Genomic DNA, 26,814 nt, shown 5'->3' on the forward strand with positions numbered 1-26,814 from the left:
TAGCTGGGTCCACACCAAGGGCACAGTCACACCAGAAGATCCCCCATTGGTCACCTTTTTTTCCCTCCTTTGCAATATGGAAGCAGTGTGGATGTACAGATGGATTGATGGATGGCAAATCTCCATGGAAGTTCTGATTTCGTCTCTTCCACATCTGGCTTGCTGTCAACTCAAATGTCTACTACTATATATATTATATAATGAGCACAATATGTCAATCTATGACTTTGTTCTGCTTAAGTTTACCCCGTTTAAGTGCATTGGGAAAAGTGCTATATGAAAATCAACAGATTAAAACTGAATTCATACAGCCACGATTAGCTTCAGTGATTTCCTTGTACCATGCCAAAACATGAAGATCCGTAATACTATTATGCTAAAATTATTGCTAAAAATAATAACAGTATACATTTTTGCGTTATAATGACTAAATGTAAGATCTCAGCGTTTGGTTCTCTGTTTGGTCTCTGGCTAGCAGCCCAGCTCCAGTGCGGCTGCGTCTCTGTGTCACAGCACTGGAGGCGTGTGAGCACTGTGCTCGCAGTGAGCGTGTGTCACCCTCTGTTTTGTCACCATGCTGCGGGCTGCCCGGGAATGTAGGCCACACTGCAGACGTGGTCTAGGTCCCTGCCGGGGGCTCGCCAGAGAGACAAGATCCGTCCCTACAGTAGCGCCCATCCCACGGTGCCTGGCCACTGGAATAAATAGCATTTAGGGGCCACGGAAATGACTGGTCGGATGGAGTCGCTCGCTATACAAAAATAATTCCCTTTGCTGCACAATTGGGCTCAGCTGGAGCGTACTCAGCAGAGGCTGCCTGGGATAGGTCGAAGAGGCGACCAATCAGAGTGCTGGAAAAACAAAAAAAAACATACACACTTTCTTCTGCTGCTGTTCCAGAACACAGCGAGCTAAACTCCTTCTTCAGGTACGGCTTAATTTTAGCTCTGCCTGTTGGACAGCCTTGCAGTACCAAACACTGCCATCAGGGGCGCCACAATTAGTTTCATATGGTGTGGGATAGTTATTTATTTATTTATTTATTTTTTCACAGGTAAACATATATTACAAATACAATAAAATAAACACAATACAGTATAACCATGCAATATTTTTGTAATGGGTATGCAGAATTATCAGCATTGGTATTTCCTAGTTTAATTGACAATTGAGAAAAACAATATTAACGCAGACTGCCAATCAGCCTGTGCATTGGCTTCAACATAACCTTCACTATTTTGCTGAATTTACTGAAGCACATTCCCTGCTTAGACTGCTACCCCCGTGACCTGATCTTGGATAAGCGGCAGAAAATGGATGGATGGATGATGGATGGATGGATGGATGGATGATGGATATATGGATGGATCCTGAAGTTGATGTTTCAGAGCTACGTTCATTGACCGCGAGACACACACACGTTTCAACCAGTTCACACGATCTGATGAAGACTGTAGGCAGGGCTCTCAAGTCTCACGCAATGACCGTGAGGCGCATGTGTTGCCCTTAATGAAATCTCACTCCAAACTTTTGATGGAACTTGAGAGCTTGGCTTCATTCCTATCCTCCAACCAGTACCGTGTCACAGGGGTCATACACAGCTTAGGGCCGGAGACGGGAACGCAGACTGGGCACTATGGGCAATGCCAGTTCACCTACATGCCTTTGGACTGCAGGCGGAAAGCAGGGTAGCCACTGGAAATCCACACGCCCCAGGGAGAGCGGACTACGCAAACGGGGTAGGGGCAGAATATGAACCTCCGACTCCGGAGGTGTGAGTCAACACTGCTACACATTAAGCCACCGCACTGCCCCCAGAACAGAAATGTGCTAGTAATTAAAAAGCGAGGCACTCAGCCTAAATCTGCTTTTGGAAACACGAACCCTCAGCCTCTGCTGTGAACTCATACTATTTCCGCGATGTTACTGCATCGCAGCCTGCAGCTAACAAACACACACATGTACATGCACACACAGATACCCTAATCCAGGGTGGATCCCCATGGGAGGAGACTGAGCCTTGTTATATTCAACATGGGCGCCCTCCCAAGGGGCTGAAGGAGTTCCTCCACAAACAACACGTCAGGCCTGGGGAGGAGGTTCTAACACACTGGGGACGGGGGTGCATCTCTTGGCTGAAAAACAGAGCGACTGGCAGCAGCGGGTGGTAGCACTGGGGAAGGGCTCATCTCTGAGGCCCCCAGAGGCTTTTCTATGGAAAAGGCAGGGCTGTCCTCCTCTGTGCCTGTCTCCAAATAGATGACATCTCCGTTTATCAACTCAGATTTTTGGTGTGGAAGGATTTAAGCAAGACCAATTACATGTACGGGTAAACTAGTTAGCTAGGGATAACTAGCTCCCTACAAGCAACAAATGAAAAAAAAGGCTGAAGGCGATTTGCAGGAAATGTCACCGTGTGCTGAAAACTGGATGGCCCAGTTCTCCTTTTAAGAGGTCCTTCACTTTACCGCGCAAGCGGCCCACTCCTGGCTCGGGGCTGCAGGCGCTTAAAAACGATGTATTTTGGCGGGCCCCACTAGGAGGCACTGTGCCCCAGTTAGTGTCGGCTGTGTGTCAGTGTCTCCGTTGCCTGAATGGGGTTAGCACTGAAACGACAGCGGGAAGGTTAGCATGAGAGACTGCATGCCTGTGAGTTAGTCAAGTGCTGTTCTGTGTGTATATGAATATAGGTCTGCAAGTGGCAGTGCATTAGTGTCTGTGTCTGTATATGCATCACACTAAATATGAATTGATCTGACGTGTACATTTTACCATAAATGTGGGTTTACTACTATATTAGCATGCAGGCTGGTGTTTGTCTGTGTGCATGCGTGTGTGTGTGTGTGTGTGTGTGTGTGTGTGTGTGTGTGTGTCCCTGTGTCGCAGAGCCAGGCGGGGGCCACGTTGGCGCAGACGAATCACAGCTCAGTGGGGGCTGCTCCTGCACTGGCTTGATAAGAACAGCGCAGGGAAATAAGCCCCCAACATCTAAACATGATCAAATGAGGATGTGGGGGGGGGCAGTGTTGAGGAGGGGGCCAAACGCATGCTGCGTGGTGCCAACAGAACCGGACTCAGCAGAAAAGCGCAAATTATGCCGGGGTTTGATTAATGCTGCTTGACAAATCTGGGTATGGGGGGGCGGCGGGGGGAGGAACAATAAGGCGGATTCCCCGGATGACTGGAGGGCTGGGCGGGACTATGGCAGGCCACCACGTCCTGTGTGTTTCTGTATGTGGGGGCCCAGTAAGCTGATTGGATAAAGGACCGAAAAAAAAAAAACAGAGTTTCTTGTTTGCTGGCCTAGCCTGTGACCCTCCCCACCTCAACCCTCCCAGCCCCCCCCCCCCCCCCACTCTCCGGAAATAACAGAACGATCCCCGTCTAGCTGAGTCACACCCACGATCAATACTTCCACCGATTTGATCTGTGACCAAAAAAGCAATTAGAGGCACCAATGTCATCTGCTGTGCGGCTGCCTGATTAAAACAGGTCAGCCCGGCCTTTTTAATCCTTTACGTGTATTCCCCAGCCCGGAGACAGGGGGCGCTCTCGACGACCTGACCTACAACAGCGTCATCAGTAAATCACAAAGTAAAATTCGCATCCATGACGATGGGAGACCAGAGCTAAAATAAAAGCACATTTCCTGCCTCATCTCTCATTCCTCTATACGAATTAGAACAATGCTGACGTTGATTTTCTAAAAACAGCCCCATATTCAGCTCTATCCTTTTTATTTTATATAGCATCCTTTGAAAGGTAATTGCCTGAAAGCACTTAAAAAGCAACAAGGACAGCAGCAGCGCCACAGGAGCAGCTAATGTTATGTAGAAAAAGTAGGAGAAAAAAGAGGAGAGGAGGGGAGAGGAGAGGAGAGGAAATCTACAATAATGGCTATACACCTGAAGAAAGCGTTTGCGGCTAGCTGATAATGGTAATGACAAAGGCCTGAACTATGAGATCTTAATATTGCATTAATACTCTCATTTATGGAAATTCCTTCCCCAAAAACGGGAATCCCCATGAATCCATGCTTTACCCCAGCAACTCAAAGAAAGGAGACATTGACAAGAAGGACGCGTGGCGCGCATGCACCCGCTCATCCTCATTGGCAGGCGCGCCCCAATCACACCGGCTGCCAGCCAATGGAACGGGGAGGCGGGATAAAGCGCAGGTCACGACGACGGCATGCATACATAGAGGGGGCAGGGCGGGGGGGGGGATGAAGCAGGTGAAGGAGAGAGAGATGAAGCGAGAGAGAGAGAGACTCCACCGCACATGGGTGTTCACATTTCCACATGGCAGTCCCAGCTTAAACGAAGTGTTCAGGGTCTAATGGAGGGCAGATTAAGTCCTTGGGTGCCGAACAGGTACATGCACAGTTCAGGGCCTGCGGGACTCGACCAGGCAAAAATGCTGCCACACAGGGGTCACTGGCTGGGCTGGGGGGGGGACTCAACTTTTGCCCCCTTTCTGACTCCTGCAAAACCCCATTCCTGGGTGAAGGCTGTCATTACTTAATAAACCCAGTCCGTAACATAATAATATGTCTGGTACTGCTGGTACACCTATACTGTACCTAAGTGCAAAATACTACAATCATTTTGTTGCAATCTTATATATTAATTTAACAGATACTTTTTGTCCAAAACGACATACAACCGAAGGCTAGAGAGCAGGGTCAGCCAATCCTTGGAGTCATTAAGGGTTCGTAGCAAGGGCCCAGTGGTGACATCACTCTGGTAGAAACAGGATTTGAGCCAATCACAGGCACTGAGTCCTGAAGTCTATTCCATATTACTACTGTATAGGGAAAAAGCCAGATGGCTGAGAAACAGCTTCCTTTAAACTTGTAAGAAATGCCGGATGTCATCTTTACTAAAAGATCTCACACAGCAGACAAGATCTTCACAAAATCTGCTTGATGTGCGACAGGAAGACATTCAATGTTTTGCACAAGGTTCACACTGCTGGTGTAAATCACTAGAGTGTTGCCCGGAAGGCTGTGATAGATGAAAACTAACGGCTTCTCCACCTTTACCCATCTTTAAGTAAAATGCTGGTTCTGGAAGGATGCTGCCTATGAACTGAGGTAACCCCCCCTCCCCCTCCCCCACCCCCTCCACGACCACATGGTGCAGAAGGCGAGCCTTACTTTTCACGTTGAGGTACATGGACTTGCTGACGTCGGCTCCCACGTCGTTGCTGACCTTGCACAGGTAGTAGCCGCTGTCTTCCTCCAGCACGTGCTTGATGAGCAGCGAGCCGTTCACGAGCAGCTGGATCCGGAAGCCCGAGTTCAGGGCAATGGGCTGGAACTGGGGCACGCCGGCACCTGGGTTTGGGAAGGTGGGAGGGGCACCACGGGGGACGTGTCAGCAGCGCTGGACCTGTTGAGTCCACAATCTCGCTGGCAAATATCTTATAAGTACTTTAGAAAGTATTTGCTCTTCTGCCTTCAACTTCATTACCTATAATCCTACCTACATCTTACCTACATCGATATAAAAGCAGAGATATCATTAAATGTATATTTAGCTGCATTTCCTGTATTATGACATAGTAAATGAAAAAGCTAAGTAGTATTTGCAGCTGTTAAACCTCCTTCTATAACTGCTGATCCTGAAGAGCAGTGTTTCCTAAGCCGGTCCTCTGGGACTCCCAGACTGCTTATGTTTTTTACTCCCTCCCAGCACCCGGGGAGCAAAAATATGGACTCTCTGGCGGGGGGAGCTCTGAGGGAGCAAAAACGTGGACCGGCTGTGGGTCCCCGAGGGCCGGGTTTGAGACACTGCAGTATGGGATCACCGAGAGCCTGGAGCCTATCACAGGATACACAGGACATGGGGTAGGGGGACACCCAGAAGAGGATGCCAGTCCATTATAGGGCGCATGCTCTGCAGGAGGTAACTGGAGAAAACCCATGAGAAGGTGGCCCTGCATATGAAGAAATGCAAGTTCCAGGAACAGACACAGAGTCGGGGTAGGAATCAAATCAAAAGCCCCGGAGGTGTGAGGCAGCAACCACTGGGCTCACTGTACTTCAGTTTTTTTTCCATTTAGATATTAGTATCTTAGTTTTTGTTTACAGTTCTTGTGCTTTATAAGTAATGGGAATGTGCACATGCTTATTCATCCATTACAGTGTACAAAACAATAGCTATTCAGTCATCCTTGGCTCTGAATGCACTTACGCGGGTAACTTCTCAAGAAGTTACCAACATGTTAACAACCTGTGATGGTTGGCTCATGGAGCGAACCCATCGCTGTAGGCCAAACATTCCTGAAATGTGTGCATATTGTGCAGTTCGTATTCCCGTTAAGCCATGTACCCTACTGAGTGTTTACCCATTTGTGAGGCTACAATGCTACCCACTGTGCCACCGCGCAATTAAATACTCAATGAGCTAAAACACTCCCTGAGCTCAAGGGACATACTGTACAATACTGTACAAGTGAGAAATGTGCAATATATTCAGTGTATCAACAGTGAACAAAAATCAGAGAGTATTTCTGTAAGCAAGCAGTACCAGCAATCTTCAGAACTGGCTTCCGTCGTGGTCAACGCTGTGCTACTAAGCTGTGAGGTCCTAATCGTAGCTGTTTCTCACGGTGCCTGTGAGAAACTGGAGTGGACTGAAACCTCTGGGTGGTCTGTCTCTGCTAAATGGCTAGCGACCAAATATCATGGCCAGAACTTTGTTCTCTACCGGCACAAATTACCCCCTGAAGTCGCAGTAGGAGAGCATTGAAGTGTAACATAGGACTCTTTTCTTAGTTCTGTCTCTCATTTGCCACACGGCCCTAGTGCAGAGGACAGGGAAGGACAAGTGACCCAGCATCTACCTGCAAGGTATGTGGCCGGTCGTCATGGCCCTGAGTCCCAGGGAACCAGCTAATATTTTGTGAAGGAGAGGTATGAGTGCCCTTATATTAGACTCCATTCTATGTTTGTCCTTCTTACTCTGATCACGGGCCCTGCTCCCCCTTCAAGCTCCTGATCCATTGTTCATTTCCATCCATAGGCTGGAAGCTTTGCGCAAACTCACGACATTGACTCAAACAGATGGGAGCCCTTTGAAACGATGCTGTTGTAGCACACGGTCCTAGCAGAAACGTGACGGACAACCCCACTTTCTCCGTGCCCACTCGAGGGTGGGTGAAACCTCTACATCCCTTCGGTCTTCCGTGACGATAAACTCCAGTCAGAATCAGAATCAGGCTAAACACAAAACTAGGCTCCTTCTTCAGCACTGATACGCTCCGTGCTTCATTTAGGAATACCCCGGGCACAGTGTGAGCCCAAACCAGAGATGTGCTGAGCTCTTCCGTTTGTTCCCTGGCCGGCACTCAATGAAACGTCAGCCGGTTCACGGGGCGTTCAACGAAATTAGGTCAACCCATCAACTTCTACAAGTCAAGGCTCTGGTAAGTCCCTCTGCTTTCTGTAGACAGTCAAGTTCCTCCAGGAGAAACCAACCAGCCGCACATCCTTCGCCAGCGATATATCGTTACTCCAAAAACACCCCCATCCTCGGTTAGTTGGGATGGAAATTAGACCTGTATCAGGGAGAAGAGAACCGTTCTAGGATTTACCTACCTTTGGAGTACTTCCACACTATCGTCGGGACAGGGTAGCCTTCTGCTGAGCAGTTCAGGATCACGGCTTTTCCGTAAATTCCGTCCTGGTCTCTCGGTTGCACCACGAACCTTGGAGGAACTAAGGAAGAATGAAAGGAAAAAGTAAACACATCAGGTGATTTTCACGGCAAAAGTAATGTTATTTTGCTGCTTTGCGGGCACTGCATTCTGCTGGTGCAGACTGGAGAAGCCGTGCTGATAGGGTTGATGACGGCGCTCACCTCGGACGATGAGCTGGCTCTGGTGCTCCACAGCGGCAGCGTCGTTGCGGGCGATGCAGGTATAGTTGCCGTTGTGCATGAGCGAGAGGTTGGAGATGCGCAGCGAGCTGGTGAAGTCGATGTTGTCGATGGTGACGCCCAGGCTGGCCGGGATTGGCCGGCCGTCTTTCTGCCAGGTGATGAAGATGGGCAGGTCTCCGGACACCACCACGCAGGGGATGAAGACCCGCTGGCCAATGGAGAAGCGTGGGAACTCGAAGGGCTGGATGAAGGGGGGCACTAATTGGGGTGGAGGAGAGAGGAGCAGTGACATGTTTCAAATAAGCAAAGCATAAGATCAGTGGTTGCTGCTATTCTGATCAGTGCTGATTTTTCATTAGACACAGCTGCCATGTGGGTGGCCAACCATTTATAAATCATATTACCAGCATTGTTACAATATTTGTGATACAAGACATCACACAAAAAAACAGTGTGTACTAAACTGCTTCACATTAATAGTGAAGTTACATTGTCAACTTTAATGTTAATGATTCTTGTGTCAATGGTCAGTATGTTGCATGCGTACAAAGTTACAAGTACAAAGTTACATGTACGAAAGCAAATGCATCTCCTTATACAGCAATTATATACCAACGCTCCTCGGGTTACGATTAGGTTACGTTCTGATAAACCTAAGGCAAAAATTTCGTAAGTGAAAATACATTTTAATACATTTAGTACAATTAACCTAACAAACATCATAGCCTAGGCTATCCTACCTTAAACATGCCTAGCTTACAGTTGGGCAAAAATATTAACATAAAGGCTATTTTATTATAAAGTGCTGAATATCTCATGTAATTTATTGAATATTGTACTGAAAGTGGAATAACAGAATGGAATTGGAATGTCCGTCATAAAGTCAAAATATGGCAACATGGAACATATGTACTTAGTGAGTTTTGGGAATTTAAAGAATGTTCATCATTGGATTCCATGAGGACTGAGTACATTTTGGTTCCCAATACAGTGATATACGATGAAGAAGCCTGACTTTAGGTGGTTTCATTTCACAAACATTAAAAAATTGACAGAGTGAGTTTTGGAAATTTGCTCTTCAATTAGCCCTAATCAAAAAAAATTCACTTGGCACAAATTTTTGAAAGATTAGAGCTCATTAAAACTGCTTCAGGTTGCTTTCTGCCATCATTCCACGCACTAACCCAGACAGGACGGCAAACGAGAATGAGAAGGAATAATAAATACCACTTAAAGATCTACGGCCGGCACAGATTTTATCTGCCTGCTATCCAGACACTCTACAACCAGTGGGAAAATCAGGCTTTTTTTTTTTGCAAACCACTGAGTTAAAATAACAATGTAATAAGTAGTTCTCCAGCACATATTTAATTCACAACAAAGTAGGGATAATGGACTCGAGGGATTTCCTAAACTGCTTCAGAATTGTAAGCATCAGCAGAGCTAATTAACAGGCCCGGTCGTGATAGAGACATGGCGCGGTTTCCCTGTGCTCTCGCCGTCTCATATGTGAAAAAAGAGAGAGGAAGAGGGAGAGAAAGAGTGAGAGAGAGAGGGGGAGAGAGAGAGAGAAGGAGAAGGACCATCATTCATGGCAGTATCCTGATGATCTAAAAGAAGAAGTGCATTTATGCCATGCGGAAAGGGCTAGTGTTCACTAATCCTGTGTTATTTGTATTTTATTGTTTGTATTGTGAGTTATTCCGATGAAACTGCACGGATTCTGAGGAACTTGCGCTCTAAGTAACGGACAGGTGTTTGGAACTGGCACAATGTCTAATAAGCCAAGTAAATGAAAAGAACATATAAATTTTTTTTATTATTTTTATTATTAATAAAAATTATATAATGTATGAAGACATTTTGTCAGGGGGTCCCAAGGTGACATTTTGTCAGGGGCCCCAAGGAGACATTTTGTCAGGGGGCCCCAAGGTGACATTTTGTCAGGGGGCCCCAAGGAGACATTTTGTCCGGGGGCCCCAAGGAGACATTTTGTCAGGGGGTCCCAAGGTGACATTTTGTCAGGGGGCCCCAAGGAGACATTTTGTCAGGGGGTCCCAAGGAGACATTTTGTCAGGGGGTCCCAAGGTGACATTTTGTCAGGGGGGCCCAAGGAGACATTTTGTCAGGGGGCCCCAAGGAGACATTTTGTCAGGGGGTCCCAAGGTGACATTTTGTCAGGGGGCCCCAAGGTGACATTTTGTCCGGGGGCCCCAAGGAGACATTTTGTCAGGGGGGCCCAAGGAGACATTTTGTCAGGGGGTCCCAAGGAGACATTTTGTCAGGGGGCCCCAAGGAGACATTTTGTCAGGGGGCCCCAAGGAGACATTTTGTCAGGGGGCACCAAGGTGACATTTTGTCAGGGGGCCCCAAGGAGACATTTTGTCAGGGGGTCCCAAGGAGACATTTTGTCAGGGGGGCCCAAGGAGACATTTTGTCAGGGGGGCCCAAGGAGACATTTTGTCAGGGGGCCCCAAGGAGACATTTTGTCAGGGGGTCCCAAGGAGACATTTTGTCAGGGGGTCCCAAGGTGACATTTTGTCAGGGGGCCCCAAGGAGACATTTTGTCAGGGGGCCTGGAGTAGATCACTACTCCCCAGAACACAGGACATACAATCACTCTTTGGGCAATTTTCACACAGAGATTTATTGTAAACCACATGGTTTTGTACTGCAAGAGGAGACTAATATGTAAAGAAAAGGAAGCAAGGCTCACCTTTGACGGTGACGTAGACGCTCTGACTGGTTTCCAGTCGGGGCTTCACCAGCACGTAACAGGTGTACTCGCCCTCATCCACGTCCTTCTGCACGTCGGACAGCTTCAGCGTGCCGTTGTTCTCAAAGGCCCGCTGCCGGTGATTGAAGGGCAGCAGGTTGGAGTTCTTGTACCACTTGATGGAGTAGTACGGGTAGCCAATGACACGGCAGTGGATGTAGGTGTCCCGCCCAGCTATGGCTGTGAGGTTTTTCATTGGGCGGATGCTGGCAGGCCCTGAAACAGGAAAAGAGAAACACTCTTTAAAATGATTATGAGGATGTGGAGTCCATAAGCAAGCTGTGTCAGGCTCGACAGACAAGCAAGATTCGGTTTTCCTTTAGACCTCCTGGTGGACTCTGTAAAAAAAAAATACTAGGATGCAAAAGCTGCAGAATAAAGGTTAATATGTCACCTGTCATGATACAAACCGGAATCTTACATTAGTTAGGCAGCAATAAGCCACTGCGTTCTGTAAAGTCAATATATTGTCAAATACAGAACCTACCATATATGTATGGAAAAGTGATTAAATAAGTAGTATTTCTGGAGGGAAAATGGAAAAAAAATGCTATTCATTTGAAATGAGTATTATGTAATATTTCAGAGCTTTCGTAGATCATATTTAGGTGTTTTTCCCAATTTATGAAAATTACATTATATACTGTATGAAGCTATACAATATTTCGCATCAGCTACCGAAGCTGAACAAAAAAAACAAAACAAAATATCTTCAGACGACGATCTGGAGGTGATCGTGGAAAGTTCTGGAGATGGATGGATTTTGGTCCATAATATCTACCCTTGATTCACTGATATAAGGCACATGAAGGCATGTGAGAGACACAACTGCAAGCCGCCCTTCCATTGCATTTTTTGTAACTGTATTTGTAACTGGGAATGATGAAGCAATTGGAATGTAGGGTGTGCTTCAAATGTACTCATGCACTCCTGCAAGTGCGACGATGTGAGTGGTCACTATTACACTAGAAATAATTCTGATGAAAATATATTAACACTGGTCTGGTGCAGTGGTGGCACAAAATAATAATAAAAAATATATATTCTTAATATACACAGTGACTATGGCTATGATCTGGATACTACTAAAATTATAGTCATATACATGTGTTTTGGGAAGAGCACTCTATGACGGACATCAATCCAAGTCAATGAAAATCAAGGAGACATTGGGAGGGGGCAGTTAAATTTCTGGGGGGCTCTGGTCTGGCTCTGCTTACCCAATGCCAGCCAGGGATCAGGCTTTGCAGTGTTTTGGCAGGGGAGAATGGGTAACTGTAATAATTGATTGTGTTTAACGTTCTGCTAATTAAAAACTCGATCGTTAGGATCAGTATTCCAGTGATGAGGTCATATAAAGGAAGACAAAGATTATGGGAAAAAGTTTTACATAAAACTGAGCTAAATTGTCTTTGTCATGATTAAAATATAATGTTAAATTAATACACACTGCGCTGAATAACTGGAAGCTTAAAATACACATAACCAGTTTTGCAGTGGTTAGAATAATAGATTGTGTGTTTGATTGCACACTGGCTCCCTCCCATTCAGGATCTCCAGGCTTACTGACCAATGTTTTTATTGTCAGCTGCGAGAGCAGGACTAAGTTAATAATATATACTCTCCTCCAGTCGTGTTGTGTGGAGAGAAACTGGTATCTGAGATGACGCAGTGGAGGGGAAAACCTGTGACGGGAAATAATCAGACATAAACAGAAGAATGAATAATTAAGATTGACTTTGAGGTGAGCGCAGTTTCCGAAAGACAACCTGCCTATATACCATTCATTAATAATAAAAAAAAAGAATCATTAATATCAATACCATGACCTCTGAAATGAAAATCAGCAAGAAAAGAGCTGTTTAAAATGTGACATTGAAAAAAAAAATCATGATATGTACATTAAAAGTGATGTGTGTCATACAACCGGAGCCAGAAATGTGACAGGCACCTTCACTTGCACCTGCTTCAGAATCAAGAGCCAATTATGTAAAAACGATCCATATAGCATGTAGACAGGTATGTGGACAGAGAGGTCATGTGACCACGGTAAACACAGAACACAAGGCGCCTCCTGAATGAGGCACCATATCGTCAGCATGCATGCATGGTAACGCACATGTGCAACGTCGGCGCTTGGTGTAAGAATTCAGCCAAGATGGAGCAGGTTGCACTCGGCGCTGCGCAGAGCGGGAGCTACATCCGGTGAAATAATACAAACAAATCGATAGAAAGGCATCACATTAAGGACTGGGGCGCCGGCGTCGCTGAAGAGAGATCCGTAAGAATCAGGCGGGAAATGGAGCCGGGATGACAAAGCGGGTCTGACCCGGGGAAGCGTGTATACAGTAACGCAAGGATCAATAAACAAGACCTGTAGACTAATAGAGATACACACACTGACAGAAACACACACATACACACCCACAGGCCCATACTCAGGACTATGTACGGTACACACTGGAACACTCAGTCTAAAATGAAAATGCAATGTTTTTTTGGGATGAAATAAGGTTTGCTTTTTGTTTTTATTTTTTTTTTACACAGGCTATGGATGTCATTTATCCTGCAAACAGAAATATATGAAAAACAAGTGTGTGAGAGACCATGCAAACAGGCCAGTACTGGCAGGCATGCGTACTAAAAAACAGAAGGACATGGCAGGAAACTGGGGTGGGTGCAACTAAAATTCGAAAGAAATGCAAGAAGGCTAATATTTTAATGATGCTGCAGTTAAAGGAATTATGATCCTGTAGGCCAATAATAATCCCAAGCTAAAGGGGGCAGAGTAGCTATTTTCTTTAATAGTACACATTGCCACAAACTTACAATATGCCTGTGAAAGTACAGTAAAACCTCGGATTGCGAGCATACTGTGATTCGTTCCGGAAACGTGCATGTAATCCAAAGCACTCGTATATAAAAGCGAATTTTCCCATTAGAAATAATGGAAACTCAGATGATTCATTCCACAACCCAAAAATATTCATATAAAATATAAAGTAAAAATCCATAAAACAAATTAACCTGCACTTTACCTTTGAAAAGAATCGTGGATGGTGTGAGGGAGACGAGAGAGAGGAGAAGAGGAGGGTTATTTTGTAGGACGACTTTCACTATAACTAACGGAATCACTGCTATCTGTCGGCTCACTGGAATCTTTGTTGTTAAACAGATTCATCGCTCGCACTGCTACACCCTTATTTGGGTGGTGCTTTTCTACTAATCTTTGACTAGATGAGTGAGGCGCACCGACTGAGACCGTGCATGGGAGACAATTACCCACAATCCCGCAGTGAGAGAGAGAAGAACCATCGGCTCAGTTGTGATCACGTGATGCTCGGCAGAAAAAGCATGTACATAATACTGGTATTGCGAGACCTCACTCGTTTATCAAGTTAAAATTTATTTGTAAATTTTGCTCGTCTTGCAAAACACTCACAAACCAAGTTACTCACAATCTGAGGTTTTACTGTACAATGCTGCACAAAAGGGTCTCCTTTTAAATCAGCCCCTTTTCAAAATTTATCTCATGAGTAGAAAACAAGGCTTAGATCTTAGAATGCAGGCAGGAGTGATTCTAGGTTTCGGGTATAAGTGGGGGCATAAGAGGGGCCAAAATTCATACAGAGGGGGCAACTTTATTAATAGCCAATGAGATGATTTGAATCGTTGAGTGACAGGGGAGAGGGCACTGTGAAGGCCAATCACCTTTCAATTGGGGCCAGTGCCCCTGTAGTCCAGCCCTGTATACACCCCTGAATGCAAGGAGAGAGGTAGCTGTTTATAACGGTACAAGAAACATATTGACTGGCATATCTGAGAGGGGAGACGTGGACATAGAGTGATGAGAGGTGGAAGCACACAATGGCAGGACAGGAAGACATTAGCAAACAGAAAGGGACGGTTGGACAGAGGAAGATAGCATACGTATATCCGTATCCAACAAAAGGAAGAAAACATGGCAAAAGGACAGACGAAATCAAACGATGGGGTCAAACCCTACAACTGAATTTACCAGGGAAAACCAAAGAAACGGAACTGAAAAAAAGAACCAATGCGATCCTGGAATGAGCTCAAGTAAAGGTTAGTTAGGCATTTCCTGAGGATACTCAGAAGGCATGCATGAACTTTAAGAACTAAAATGAGTTATGTGTGTGTTTTTGGAGGAGCTGATCTGACAAGCACCTCTTACGTTTATTCGAGCCTGGTAGGTGACCACTCCCGCCGAGTTGTTGCAGGTGCAGCGGTAAACCCCACCGTCCCGGACCTGGGTGTTCGAGATGTTCAGGTAGCTGAGCACGTTGCCTTCCATGGTGATGAACTGGCCCATTCGGTGGTTGCTGTCCTTCACCACCAGCTCGTCATCCAGGGTCCAGGAGACGGTGGGCATCGGTGTACCCTTGACATTGCACACCAGAGACACGGGCTCGTTGGGGCTCACCACCTTCTCGCTGAACGCTGACAGGATCTTCGGGGTGCCATCTGCAGAGGAGGTCGTGACATCGTCAGAGTGCTGCCGGTACTGATCTTCTGACAAGAAGGCTGTAGATTCCGACGCGCGGTTCGTTTAATTGGTATCGGGGTCTGTGGTTCGTAAGACTTGCTGAGGGTGGGACATCAAACAGAGCCATGTGACAAAGGAAAGGGGGGAATTTATGTGGGCCATCTGGGCGGGACAGCTAACTTTTAACAAAGCGATAGGCAGGATGGAAAGCAAGAGAGCCTAGTTTAGGTTCAGAGCAAAAGAAGCACAACTGGTGTTGGGTTCTGTTAACAGGATGTGGGACAGGAACGTTGTGTGTGCTCCCGATGACAGACAACATGGAAGTATATTTTATATTATCTGTAACACAGTGGAATAAAATAATGGACTGATCACCTGACGTCACCCTGCTTGAAACATCCTCCAACACCCACCTTCTTCTACTGCTATACTATGCAGTGAGAATTCATTTCTATACTTTCATTCATGCTGTATAAGTTTACATTGTAGACAAATGCCAGTGTTGGGCAGCGCATTTAAATTGGGAACCCTAAACTAAGCGGAGGACCGCAGCCTATATGACGAAGCTGGAATTCTCGCTTAACCGGATAACTTGTCGGATAACAGGCCCCCTGTTGTGTTTTCTGTGGCCTGATCGACAGACCTATAGACCAATAAAGAGCTGGGACCCAAGTAAATGGCACCATGTTTGCAGTCCCCAAACGGCTAAATGTCAGCATGGGCCGCTTGTGAAATAGGGCGTCTCAGACAATAACGCTTATATCTCGCAAACAGAATATCACAGAAAGAAAATTAAATTGCAGATGTATTCCAGAGACTCTAAAGAATACAACCCACTGCGTAGTCCTAAATAACCCCTGGCAATCTCCAGTCTAACAGATGGGTTTTCAGTGTTAAACAGGTTTCAAATTTTACTCCTCTACGTATGTTTTTACTGGTTTCAAACCGAAGCTAAATTCATATAAGAAAAAGTAGATGTTAGCAGTTATCGTTAAATTTTTTAGTGGTTTGTCAGCATTATTGAATTAAACTTTGGATATGGCAGATTAGTGGCTATATAAGTTAACTTTTAGCTGTGTCCATCACTGGCAAATACACAGCCAATGGCTGTACGGGTTAGCATGCTGTGCCTGTGATCGGAAGGTCATTGGTTCGAATCTCATGGTCGGCAGAGTGATTCCACCTTCGAGCCATTGAGTAAGGCCCTTAACCAGTGGCCGTTCTGACATACTTGGTGAACTAGGTAGAATCTGTTGCTTCACCACTCCCCCCAAGCAATCAGGAAAAAAAAAATTGACCAAGGTGGGTGAAGATGGTTAAAGTTGTTGCCTTGGGGGGGCAGTGCCGCTCTCAGAAAATATTGCCAGGACACAGGCTTGCCCTTAACCCTGATTACTCCAGGGACTGTCTCCTCAAAATCCTACGTCACGTCGGATAAAAGTAACAGACAAACAAATAAAAAGTAGAATCAAAACCTAAAAGGGTGGCACTGTGGCGCAGTGCTTAGCACTGGGACCAAGCTCCAGTCCCCGCTGTGGCTCCATGTGTGTGGAGTCTGCATGTTCTCCCCGTGTCGTCGTGGGGTTTCCTCCGGGTACTCCGGTTTCCCCGCCACAGTCCAAAGACATGCTGAGGTTCCACATGCACCTGTCTGCAGCGATCCTGTCTGGGCTGCGGGCTGATGCATCGCCATGGCAGCCGCTGATAGAATGTCGCTGAGTGAGGGGAGCCATGCCAGATGGGGACAAACAGGTGCGAACCACACAGCCCACCCACCCGCTTCTCTAACAGGTGCGTGTGTGCGAGTTTGGCCGAGTGTGCATGTGGGGGGGGGGGGGGGGGGGGGGTAGGAGTTGTTTCCATGCTTTTAGTGAAATGAGCGGCCTGCGCGCAGTGGAGGACATGCGTCCTTTCAAATCGCGCGATGCGGGCCGCTCCTGTTGCATGCTGTAGCTCACAAGCACGTCACGATTTTTTCTCTCCCCCCCCCCTACAGCTTGGAACAGAAAACCCAACATCTGCGGCACGTCGATTCAGCTGTACGTTTGCCCTATTTTCTTTCATCTCTTTTTTTACGGTATTCGGGTGTGGGGGGCTCTTAGCTAGATGAAAACCACTGCTATCGGTCCCCCCCCCCCACCCCTAATATGGGGGAAGCGGTCTTTGAAATCTCACCCACTGCAGCTCCCCGATAACTCACCCACTCGATTATAGATTATCAATACCTCCTTTCCACAGTTCTGTGGCCACTGGAGACAGTTGCCCTGGCAACCAGGCTCAGGTAAGCAATGCTGGGGTAGGGTTTCTAATAATAGTAGCCACACCATGACTGCATTACAGGCCTCATTAGTGCATGGGCCCCATGAAGATTGATTGCCTTGTTACCGATTGCACAGTCACGACACTCTCTCGCAAGTGCACACATGACATGACATGCCCACTCCAGAGAGCAGGCTGCTAGGAAGCCCCAGACAACAGTATCTCAGCACCTCCTGAGAAAAGGTGTGTCGCTGGGTCTCTCACGGTCTGAAATTCTAACAGGCGGGCTAGTGCAAGTCGGAGGTGACTCAAAGCATGCTGGGTAAGTCAGCTTTTATCCATCCATCCATGTTCTAGCCACTTATCCAGTACAGGGTCACAGAGTGTGACTATTGAAAAGGATGCCAGTCCATCATAGGACACACACAAACACACACACCACATATTCATATCTTTGGGGGGACTCTCTATTCGTTGCTAAGGGCATATCCCTCATCTTAAGTATGACATTTCTTAGCCCCTACCCAGCCCTAACCTTGTCCAGAAGTAACCAAATAAAATTTTTTAATTTTTACATTTTTAATTGCAGTGACAGATCTTTGTGGAGACTCGAAAAATGATCCCCACGACATCAAAAAATTGGTTTTTATTACATTGTGAGGGATATTTGGTCTCCACAAAATAATATAAACATAATCCACACACACACACACACACACACACACACACACACGCACACACACACTATGAGCAACTTACAGATGCAAGGTCATTGACATTATGCAGTGCCAAATAAGCCTTATACCGCTAAAATATTAAATCCTTGCATTTTAAAGATGACAAATTGACTGAAGGTCAATTTGAAGTTGCTTCACCATCTTGGTTTGGAGATTAATTCTATCCGTAGCATATAACAGACTGGAGACTGAGCTTTAGTTCGCCATTGAGCTTAGGAATCAACAGTGAGCTAATATAAGCACAAGCATTTCTTTTGATATTTTTTATCTTTTAATTTAAAATTTTGATATTGCATTGCTAAGTTCTATAACTTTACCTAATTGGGTGGACTGTGGTGGAGTGAGACTAAAACTAAATCCAGGAAATAAAAACTCCTCTTACTATCTGGGCACTGTTGTTTTCCCTCCATAAATGATGTCACTTCCTGGGGGATAATACCATGAATGGAATGGCTATTATTTAAAAGGACATTACAGCAGACTAACACGATGAAAAGCAATACTGAGGATGCTGGAAAAAAACCTCTAAATCCATTATCTACTAAAGCAGCAATCTTAAGTAAAAACGTTTTACTTGAAACATTTATATTAGGGAATGGACATAAATGATGTAAAAAGTAACACCCTTTTCTGTTTTCAGTACCTTCTGCCTGAGAAGATGGCAAAACTGGCAACATCCACTCAGACCAATACGATAAAACCGTTTGAAACTGACCTCGATATAATTTCTTCATATATTTCTTTACAATTCAAAATATAACAATTTAACATATTACTGATACATTAAGGTATTGTCTGATGGGGCCTGGAAAATGCATTGCAAAGTAGGAAAGAAACCGCCAATTTCCCCTCTTTTTGGCCTGTGTCCTCTGAGCAGCCCCCACTTTACCCAGAGATGTTTTGTCGTTGCGCGACAATTAAACTCACCCATGCTGTTGAGCATTTCACGGCGTAAGCAGGCAACCATATTAGCCTTAAAACTCACAGGTTAAATTTTAAGGCTGGTGTCACAGATACTTGCCTTCCAAGATGACCTGGACGAAGTCCTGGGCGGACATCTTGCCGTTCCTCGCAAAGCACTGGTAGGCGCCCCCGTCGCTCTTGGCCATGCCTTCCATCACCAAGTTCTCACGGTTGTTGCCCGTGATCCGCACGTTGTTGCCCGGATAGATGACCTCCCCATTGCGATACCACGACAGCTCGTACTCGTCCGAGCCGGTCACGCTGCAGGAAAGGGACACCTGGCTTCCCACGCTGCCCTTCACCTTGCGCGGACTTATCACCGCCTTCAGGGGCTCTGAAACAGCACAATGTCAACATGACTCACCACGGAAACCAGGGTAGAGCCACTAATGAAACAAAGCGTCCCTTACGTATGACAATGAGACAAAGACATCGTCACCCAACTGATTTATTCCAAGCATAACCTCTGTTTTGTGTTTCTGCTCTTGTACTCCGAACACGATATTCTGAAAAGTTTCCACAAAGTTTGAAGAAAATTAGAAAATGGTCATTACCATTATTTTCTGTTCAGCGTCTTATTTTCCAAGTGATCTCCCATCTAAACGCAAAAGTTAACTCAATACTTAAATGTGATTTGTGGCCACTTGATACTTTTAAATAAACTGAGGTGCGCGTTATAAATGACGTTAAATTTAACGCTATCACTGATTTTTGCGGAATGGGTATCTGCGTGTACTTCGTTGTCTGTTTATCAGATATTTTTCTCGCCGAGCTAATCGATTCAATTTATTGACAGCACATTCATTTTGCTAATGCCACAGCTTTCGACATGATAGCTATCGTTTGGCGGCCAGGCAGCTGCAACCTCCAAAGCTACACAGGGCTGAAGAAGATGTTATGATATATCTCAGGGCCGTCAGAGTATTGCTGTCCAGCTAGCGCTACCTTCACTAAAACATGCTTCAGTATGCAATTAATCAAGACTTTATCGGTTACCTTCATCTCTCAGCCACTGAGTAGCATTTGATAGAGTTTGAGCGTCTAGTCCATTGGGTGGAAAAAAATGATTAGCGGAAAAATGTGCTGTGGTCTTTGCCCCAGACCTGACAACAAGACCAGAAAATAAATAAAATAACCAAATTCAGCTTTGATTGGGGAAAAATATTTTGTAACAAAGTATAACCATTAATAACCTGTTAAGCCAATTTTCAGTTAATTATTATGCTACGGAACATTAGAAGTAGATTCCATTTTCATTGAGTCACTGTTCCTACAAGAGTTTTATTGATTTCTGTTTAATGTTTCCATTCTTTGAGCCATTCCTTTGTTTGGGGAAAAAAAACAATGAAAGAGCGTTAATTGCCTGAACATTGTTGCTTTTTCTTGCCTGACCAGCCATTAACATGCATGCTAAAATTCAAGTGAATGACTAGGCAAAGCAATAACAGAGGCATTGTCAACATCCTTCATAAAGGAAGAAGTCAGTCTACCGATCAAGTACTCAGAGGTGGACGACCTCATCATAGTCGCTAGTTGGCAGCCAAGATCAAAAGTTATATGATGCCCTACAATGTATGTGGCGTACTTCGTATTTGTGCTTTTTGATTCCCTTTGAAAAGAAGCACTTTGTGGCATCTTGCAATGAAATTGCAACAATGTGTTACGTTAAATGCAATTACTGGCAGATGTTTATGCCTGTTCAGAGGTCTCAGTTGCTGTTGAGATATATTTAATGACAATGGCTAGCTAAAGTCTTCATTATTCCATTAATTCCTTTAATGGATAGACGAACACTTGAAGAGCAAAGGATGGTGTTGGGACATAGTAGATTGTGGCGCAGATGCTTCGAGGACTTGGGGGACACATGGGGAACGAGCCCAGACTGTTCACTCACGTTTCACCAGGAGACGCCCGATAACCTCGGCGTTGCCGTAGCTGTTCCACACCTCGCACACGTAGGTGCCGGTGTCGGAGGGCCGCGTGCTCTCGATCACCAAGCCCGTCACGCTCTGCCGGAAGCGGGTGTCCGACTCCAGGGGGCTGTTGTCTTTCAGCCAGCGGTACTTGGGGGCTGGGTGCCCTGATGCCTTGCAGGGAAGCTCCACCCGATGGGAGGCCATGACCTCACGCCGGTCAAAGCCATCCAGGATCACCGGCTCGGAGTTTGTCGGGTCTTGGGATCGAGGATCCGCCGGTGGAAAGGGACAGATACGTTATATATATGGTCAACTGTGGAACAAGGGGGTTTCCATGGGGCCGACCAATCATGACCATCGCTCCAGCTTTCACCCAATGGATTTTTGTCACACTGGTCTTACCTGAGACAAAGAGGCGGGCACTGTTGCTTTGCCTGGTTTCGCCGGTGTAGCGATGCCGTGTGATGCAGCGGTAGTTATACAATCCGTCCTCATTCTGTACATCTAGAATATACAAGGCTCCCGTGGATGTAATGAGAAATCTAGATCCTGAAAGTCGAAAGAAAGGGAGGGTAAGTTGTAACTCGCAACTTTTTGATCAACCAAAAGTTGACATAATCTTTGCTTTCCTTAAGTGAAACCTTGGGGGCCTCTATTGAAAAAATAAATGTTTTTTGTAAGGGTAGGGTTACCTTTTTAATAACTTGATATACAGAATTAGCTCAGACATCAAACCTCATAATTGTGCATTTAAGTCACATTTCGATAGCTCTCCTTTATTTGGGAATTACTTAAATCTCATTTTCATTTAATTTATGAGCCAGAACCTAAATCTGAACAGGCCCACGGAAATCTACAACCGACATCACCTAAAATATCTCTCCTTCCTAGTCCCACCTCTAATTACATAAACTTCTTTGCTGTTGCTACATCAGATCCTCTTAGGACACAACCCAGTGGACAAGCATATGAGGTAATGCAGCGCTAAGTCCAAGGACTACAGCACACTGAGCGGATCACCGACATCCACGAGAGGAACCGCACCTTGCGATCGAGTCTACGCTTTATCCCCAGGAGGACAAGCCGATGTCAAAACCGGCTGAAAATGCAATTTGCCCAGGACCGTTGCTGCTGTGTGTCGTGCTGAATGCGCAAAAAAAAGGGGAGTAGGCAGGCTTCCGAGGCAAGGACAGAGAAGAGCTAGGAGCACGCTCAGTTACAGCCACAAGATGGCTTCCTGTGTGGGTGCGGTGGAGGGAATCCAGGGTGTGAGAGAAGGAATGCTGGGGAGGTGGGATAGGGGGAGGGGGCATTTAAATAAGCTGCAGAGATGCCGCCTTTGGTCATGTGCGGCCACAGAACCTTCCAGAATTATCTGGAAAAGACACGGAATACATTTCTTTGTGTACCTCCACGTTTCAAAGCGCAAAGGAAGGACTGGTGCTGCGATTTGTTTATGAACACTGTCATCTTACTTAAAAATTCTCAGCATCTGAACTTAAAGAATCTCAGTGCCTTGTTGTCTGACGAGCAGACAACGCAGACTGACAAGCACAGTTATGTTACTTTTCTTCAAGAAGAGAGAGAATCTGGAAAAAAAAAATCACGTTGGTGGTTATTTATCTTGTCTGCGATTTTGTGTTAGAGGCAGAAAAATCAATAAGAAATTTTTATTTCTCTGAATCAGGCGAAATTCATTATTCATGCAGTTCTCTTTTGAAGGCACCTTAAGGATAACTGAGTATGGAAGAAGACGCTGAATGAAATCGAGAAGAACGATGGACGGGAACGCTGCCCTTTTTGTTTGTGTCCCTCGATACTATGGTTAATATATCGCTCCTATCCCCCCGATGAGAGTGCAGGGCCTTTTGCGTGATCCCTGCTTCTGTAACACACTCAGCTTCTCGAACTAAAGGCAAAAACAAAACAAACAAACAAAGAAACGTGAACGCAGTGCAATATAACGGAAAGCGACACCGGGCAGGTGACTCCGAAGAAAAAACCTGCCGAGTCTGTTCTCTTCAAAGAAAAAAAAAAGGACAAAAATTCTTACGAGAAAAAAAAATCCCGTTTTGTACGCTTTGCACATCTATTTATTGCACGGAGGAACAAAATTCCTTTAACAGAATACCACAGAAAATGGAGAGAAAAAAAAAAACAAAATAAATCGAGGATTTAAAGTATTGTGTGCTTTACTGTTTTATACATAAAGAGGAAGAATAACAAAAAGAAAACCATTCGATTTAACTTGCAAATATAGGCAACGCTAATGTTTGCATATGAGGCGAGTGCTCAACGTTGTTGCATAGATCAAATGAAGTAAAGGAGAGAGAGTGTGGCAGCTATTGTAAGCACTGACCTAGTTAGAAATGAGAGTCAGTGGATTTGATATCCTGAAGGGGTTTACAGCTTCTGGTTTAAATTCAGTTGCGTGTGACAGGCAACCAGCAGCAGGAGAATGGTGTGTGTGTGTGCGTGTGTGTGGATTATCTTAATATTACATTGTGAGGACCAAATGTCCCCCACAAATGTAATAAAAACCTATTATTTTCACGTTTCATATTTCCGGTCCCCACAAAGATCTGTGAATGCAATCAAAAAACTAAAAATGCCAAAAGTCTTGTATTTAGTTTAGTTACTCATGGTTAAGGTTAGGGCTGGGTAGGGGTGAAGGTCGTCATTGGGATTAGATATTTATCCATAGAAATGAATGGAGAGTCCCCACAAAGATATAATTACAAACCTGTGTGTGTGTGTGTGTGTGTGTGTGTGTGTTGAGGGGGTGGGGAGGGTCAGATGCACCCCTGGTTACCAGACGCAACCATGAAAAATTCAGCATCTCTTTGACTTTCAGAAGGCCAGGCCGTTTGAATGGAGCTTTCGACAAATTGCGTAGGTGTGGAAAATTATCTCTGAGACATCTTTTCACTCTGCTATATTTATTTCGCCCCATAACGGTTTTGCGAAGGTGTCCTTAATTCTCAAAAGAAATGTGTATATCTATAGCAGGCCGGCCATCTTTAATGCGGACTCTCCTCTGCTAGAGACATTTTTAATGGCATCTTGGGACACTGCTGGGGATTCCATCCCTGCCGAAAGAAATTGGCCATTGTCTTGAACAGCAGCAACCTGCCATACATACATATATTTTTTTCCCTACTCCAGGCACCTGCAGTCTGCTACAGTGACTTTTAGGATGTCAAAACCCTGTCATGATTTTCTGGCAGACTGTATAAGACGAGGAACGGATGGGGAGAGGGAGAGAATCCTGACTTTAAAGTCTGCAGAAAGCAGAAATCAAAGACGGAGAAAATGTGCACTCTTGTCTCCCTCCTGTCTCTTTTCTACACCCCCCCTCCTCCTTTTTGCTGCCGCTCTCTGATTTTCCTTGCCTGTCCCTGAACTCTGCCTGGCACCCAGCGAGGCGCCCAATGTCGGCGAGATATTCAGAAGTGTGCGTTTGTTCCGCGGGCGCGTGAAACGCGCGGCTTTCATTAAGACAGACAGGCCGTCACGCGGGAGACGCGGGGCAACGGCGAGTCCGCGCTCGCTTCAGAAAGGCGCGACGCCCCGTTATTGGCCTGCCGATCGCTGGGAGCGCGCGCTTAATTTAATCACTCCCCCCACCCAATGCAGCTAAATCAAATTTATCCAGACTGTCACACTTAGCATGTTAAATAAGGCATTGCTTTTGAAGATGGGAGCCACCCCCCCCCCCCCCCCGAAACTCCACCCACAACCCCCTTGCCACCCCCAGTCCCAACCCACACCAGCTATTGGCTCCTATTATTTTTGGTGCACAGAATCCCCCCCCCCATTCGTCAGTTGCACTCCCCCACCCACATCCCCCCCAAAAAATCCATTCGTGACTGAAATCTCACACACTGCTACTGGTCTTCTTTTCTTCTATAATTCTGTTACACTCAGGTGTCCCTGAAATTGTGACAAAAAGACAATCATAGTAGTTTCCACCTTCGGGGTCACATGACACACAATCCCCCCCCCCCCCCACCTGAGTGGGTACGGAGGAACAGCCCCACATAATGAGGATATGACAGACCACTACAGCTGCTAAAGGGGAAAGGTAGCCTTTAATGTGGGACAATATACAGTAGGGCCAGTGTAGACACCCCCCTCTCCTCACCTGATTATTGTCTTCGCATCAATTCTCGGACGAACACAGTGTCTATGATCTAATCAGTTCAGAAGATGGAAAAATAATAACTTGCCTGAAAGTTGACCTTTTGTGGAATCCCCCATCCTGCGTCAGACCCAAATAGGGTCAGGTCACTATGGCGATTTTTCTATAAATCACGTGATTATTGACGCCAAGACCTACTAACATGTGCAGCCAACCCTGTTTTCAATACCTGCAGACTAACAGCTAAAACAGTAACCGTAAAAATGGCGGCGTATTGGTCGTCCCAAATTTAGCCTGATCACACAGGCTAATTTAATGTACATAATTACTATTGCTGGTATTCACCACTGCACCACACACCTGAGCATTTTATTCACTATTCTTATGTCGTCTGCAAGACAACTGTGAAAATTTTCTCTGCTCTCTTATCTGTTTTCCGGCTGTTTCGTTACCGCAAGACAAATTCCTTGTACGTGTGAACTTCCATGGCCAAGCTCATTCTGTTTCCGAAAATAAAAATCACCTCATCTGCATATTATGGAAAAACAATGACCAATTAAATCCTATGCTGTCAATTGCAAAATTAATAGGTAGTTAACAGCTGTTAATTGTTCGCCTTTCTATTATTTGTTGAGTAAATGACCCAATTTACTGTAATATCTATGCATTTGAATTAATGTCACAATTTCAGTTTTACGCCGAAGGTAATATCAGACATTAGGTGAAAATGCTTGTACAACTCAGTAAAAACTGCAGGAAAAACGTCTCAAAATGAATCCCACAAATATGTGGGATTTATCCTATCCCTCCCACTTTGCTTACGGTTAAACATCTCCGTCTACCTTTTCTCATTAATTATGCAGCAGCTAAACCTTCGCCCGGCAGCCAAGACCTCAGTTGCCGTGCTACACGGTCAGTCCCACCTCTCCACAAACCCTGGAGGACCGAGGCGGCCCACAATCCCTCTCTTCTACAAGCAAGACATGCATCCTTTGTGCCCTGTTCATGTTTCCAGCTTCGGTGACATCATGCTTCGGTCATGTTGAATGCTTTGTTCATATTTTGTGTGCATTTGTCTGCTTTCATACATCGACAAGACAAAAGAAGCTGTCAGAACTGGGAGCGGCATCTTAAAGAGTTTGCTGTGCATCAAATACAGCTTGGTGTGAAAAATACGCACTGAAAAAACTACGTAATAAAAAGCTTCAGTCGTTTTTATTCAGTTGTATTTGTTGTAAAATTAGCCTTTTATTATCAAAATATATAAAATGATTTAATATACCCGCGACCCAGTAGGAAAAGCGGTTTGGAAAATGAACGAATGAATTAATGATTTAATATATCAATGCAACATTTTTTTCTATTCTCTAGAACAAATCCTCAACTAGTTTATTGTTAATTAATCCTTTCTATTTTGCCTTCATGCACAATGTCAGAGTGACGCAGAATATTTCATTTACATTTTAATTGTTTCCCACACTAAATTGTTTTGTTAGTTTGAAATAAAAATCTTAATTGTAAACAGTAGAGGCTGGATTGCCTGGGCAGTAAAGCACTAAACTGGACACGTTTCATACATTGGTTTGAAACTCCAATTACCTATTTGACCTGTTGACAATGCTGCAGTAT

The 26,814-nt window shown here is 45.3% G+C and overlaps 1 protein-coding gene across 2 annotated transcripts in view; it reads right to left on the reverse strand.

Annotated features, from left to right (window-relative positions):
- The window catches only part of dscamb (Down syndrome cell adhesion molecule b), a 148,390-nt gene that overhangs the window by 31,675 nt on the left and 89,901 nt on the right, over positions 1-26,814 (reverse strand). For both annotated transcript variants that reach the window (XM_048981463.1, XM_048981464.1), the window contains 8 exons: positions 21,447-21,593; positions 21,023-21,301; positions 19,187-19,462; positions 14,851-15,147; positions 10,603-10,878; positions 7,866-8,144; positions 7,604-7,723; positions 5,159-5,338 (listed from right to left, as the gene is read on the reverse strand). In XM_048981463.1, the coding sequence (XP_048837420.1) occupies positions 5,159-5,338; positions 7,604-7,723; positions 7,866-8,144; positions 10,603-10,878; positions 14,851-15,147; positions 19,187-19,462; positions 21,023-21,301; positions 21,447-21,593 (1,854 nt within the window). The remainder of the gene's footprint in view (positions 1-5,158; positions 5,339-7,603; positions 7,724-7,865; positions 8,145-10,602; positions 10,879-14,850; positions 15,148-19,186; positions 19,463-21,022; positions 21,302-21,446; positions 21,594-26,814) is intronic.

Source organism: Brienomyrus brachyistius, chromosome 17, assembly GCF_023856365.1.
Source record: "Brienomyrus brachyistius isolate T26 chromosome 17, BBRACH_0.4, whole genome shotgun sequence".
NCBI classification, from domain to species: domain Eukaryota; kingdom Metazoa; phylum Chordata; class Actinopteri; order Osteoglossiformes; family Mormyridae; genus Brienomyrus; species Brienomyrus brachyistius.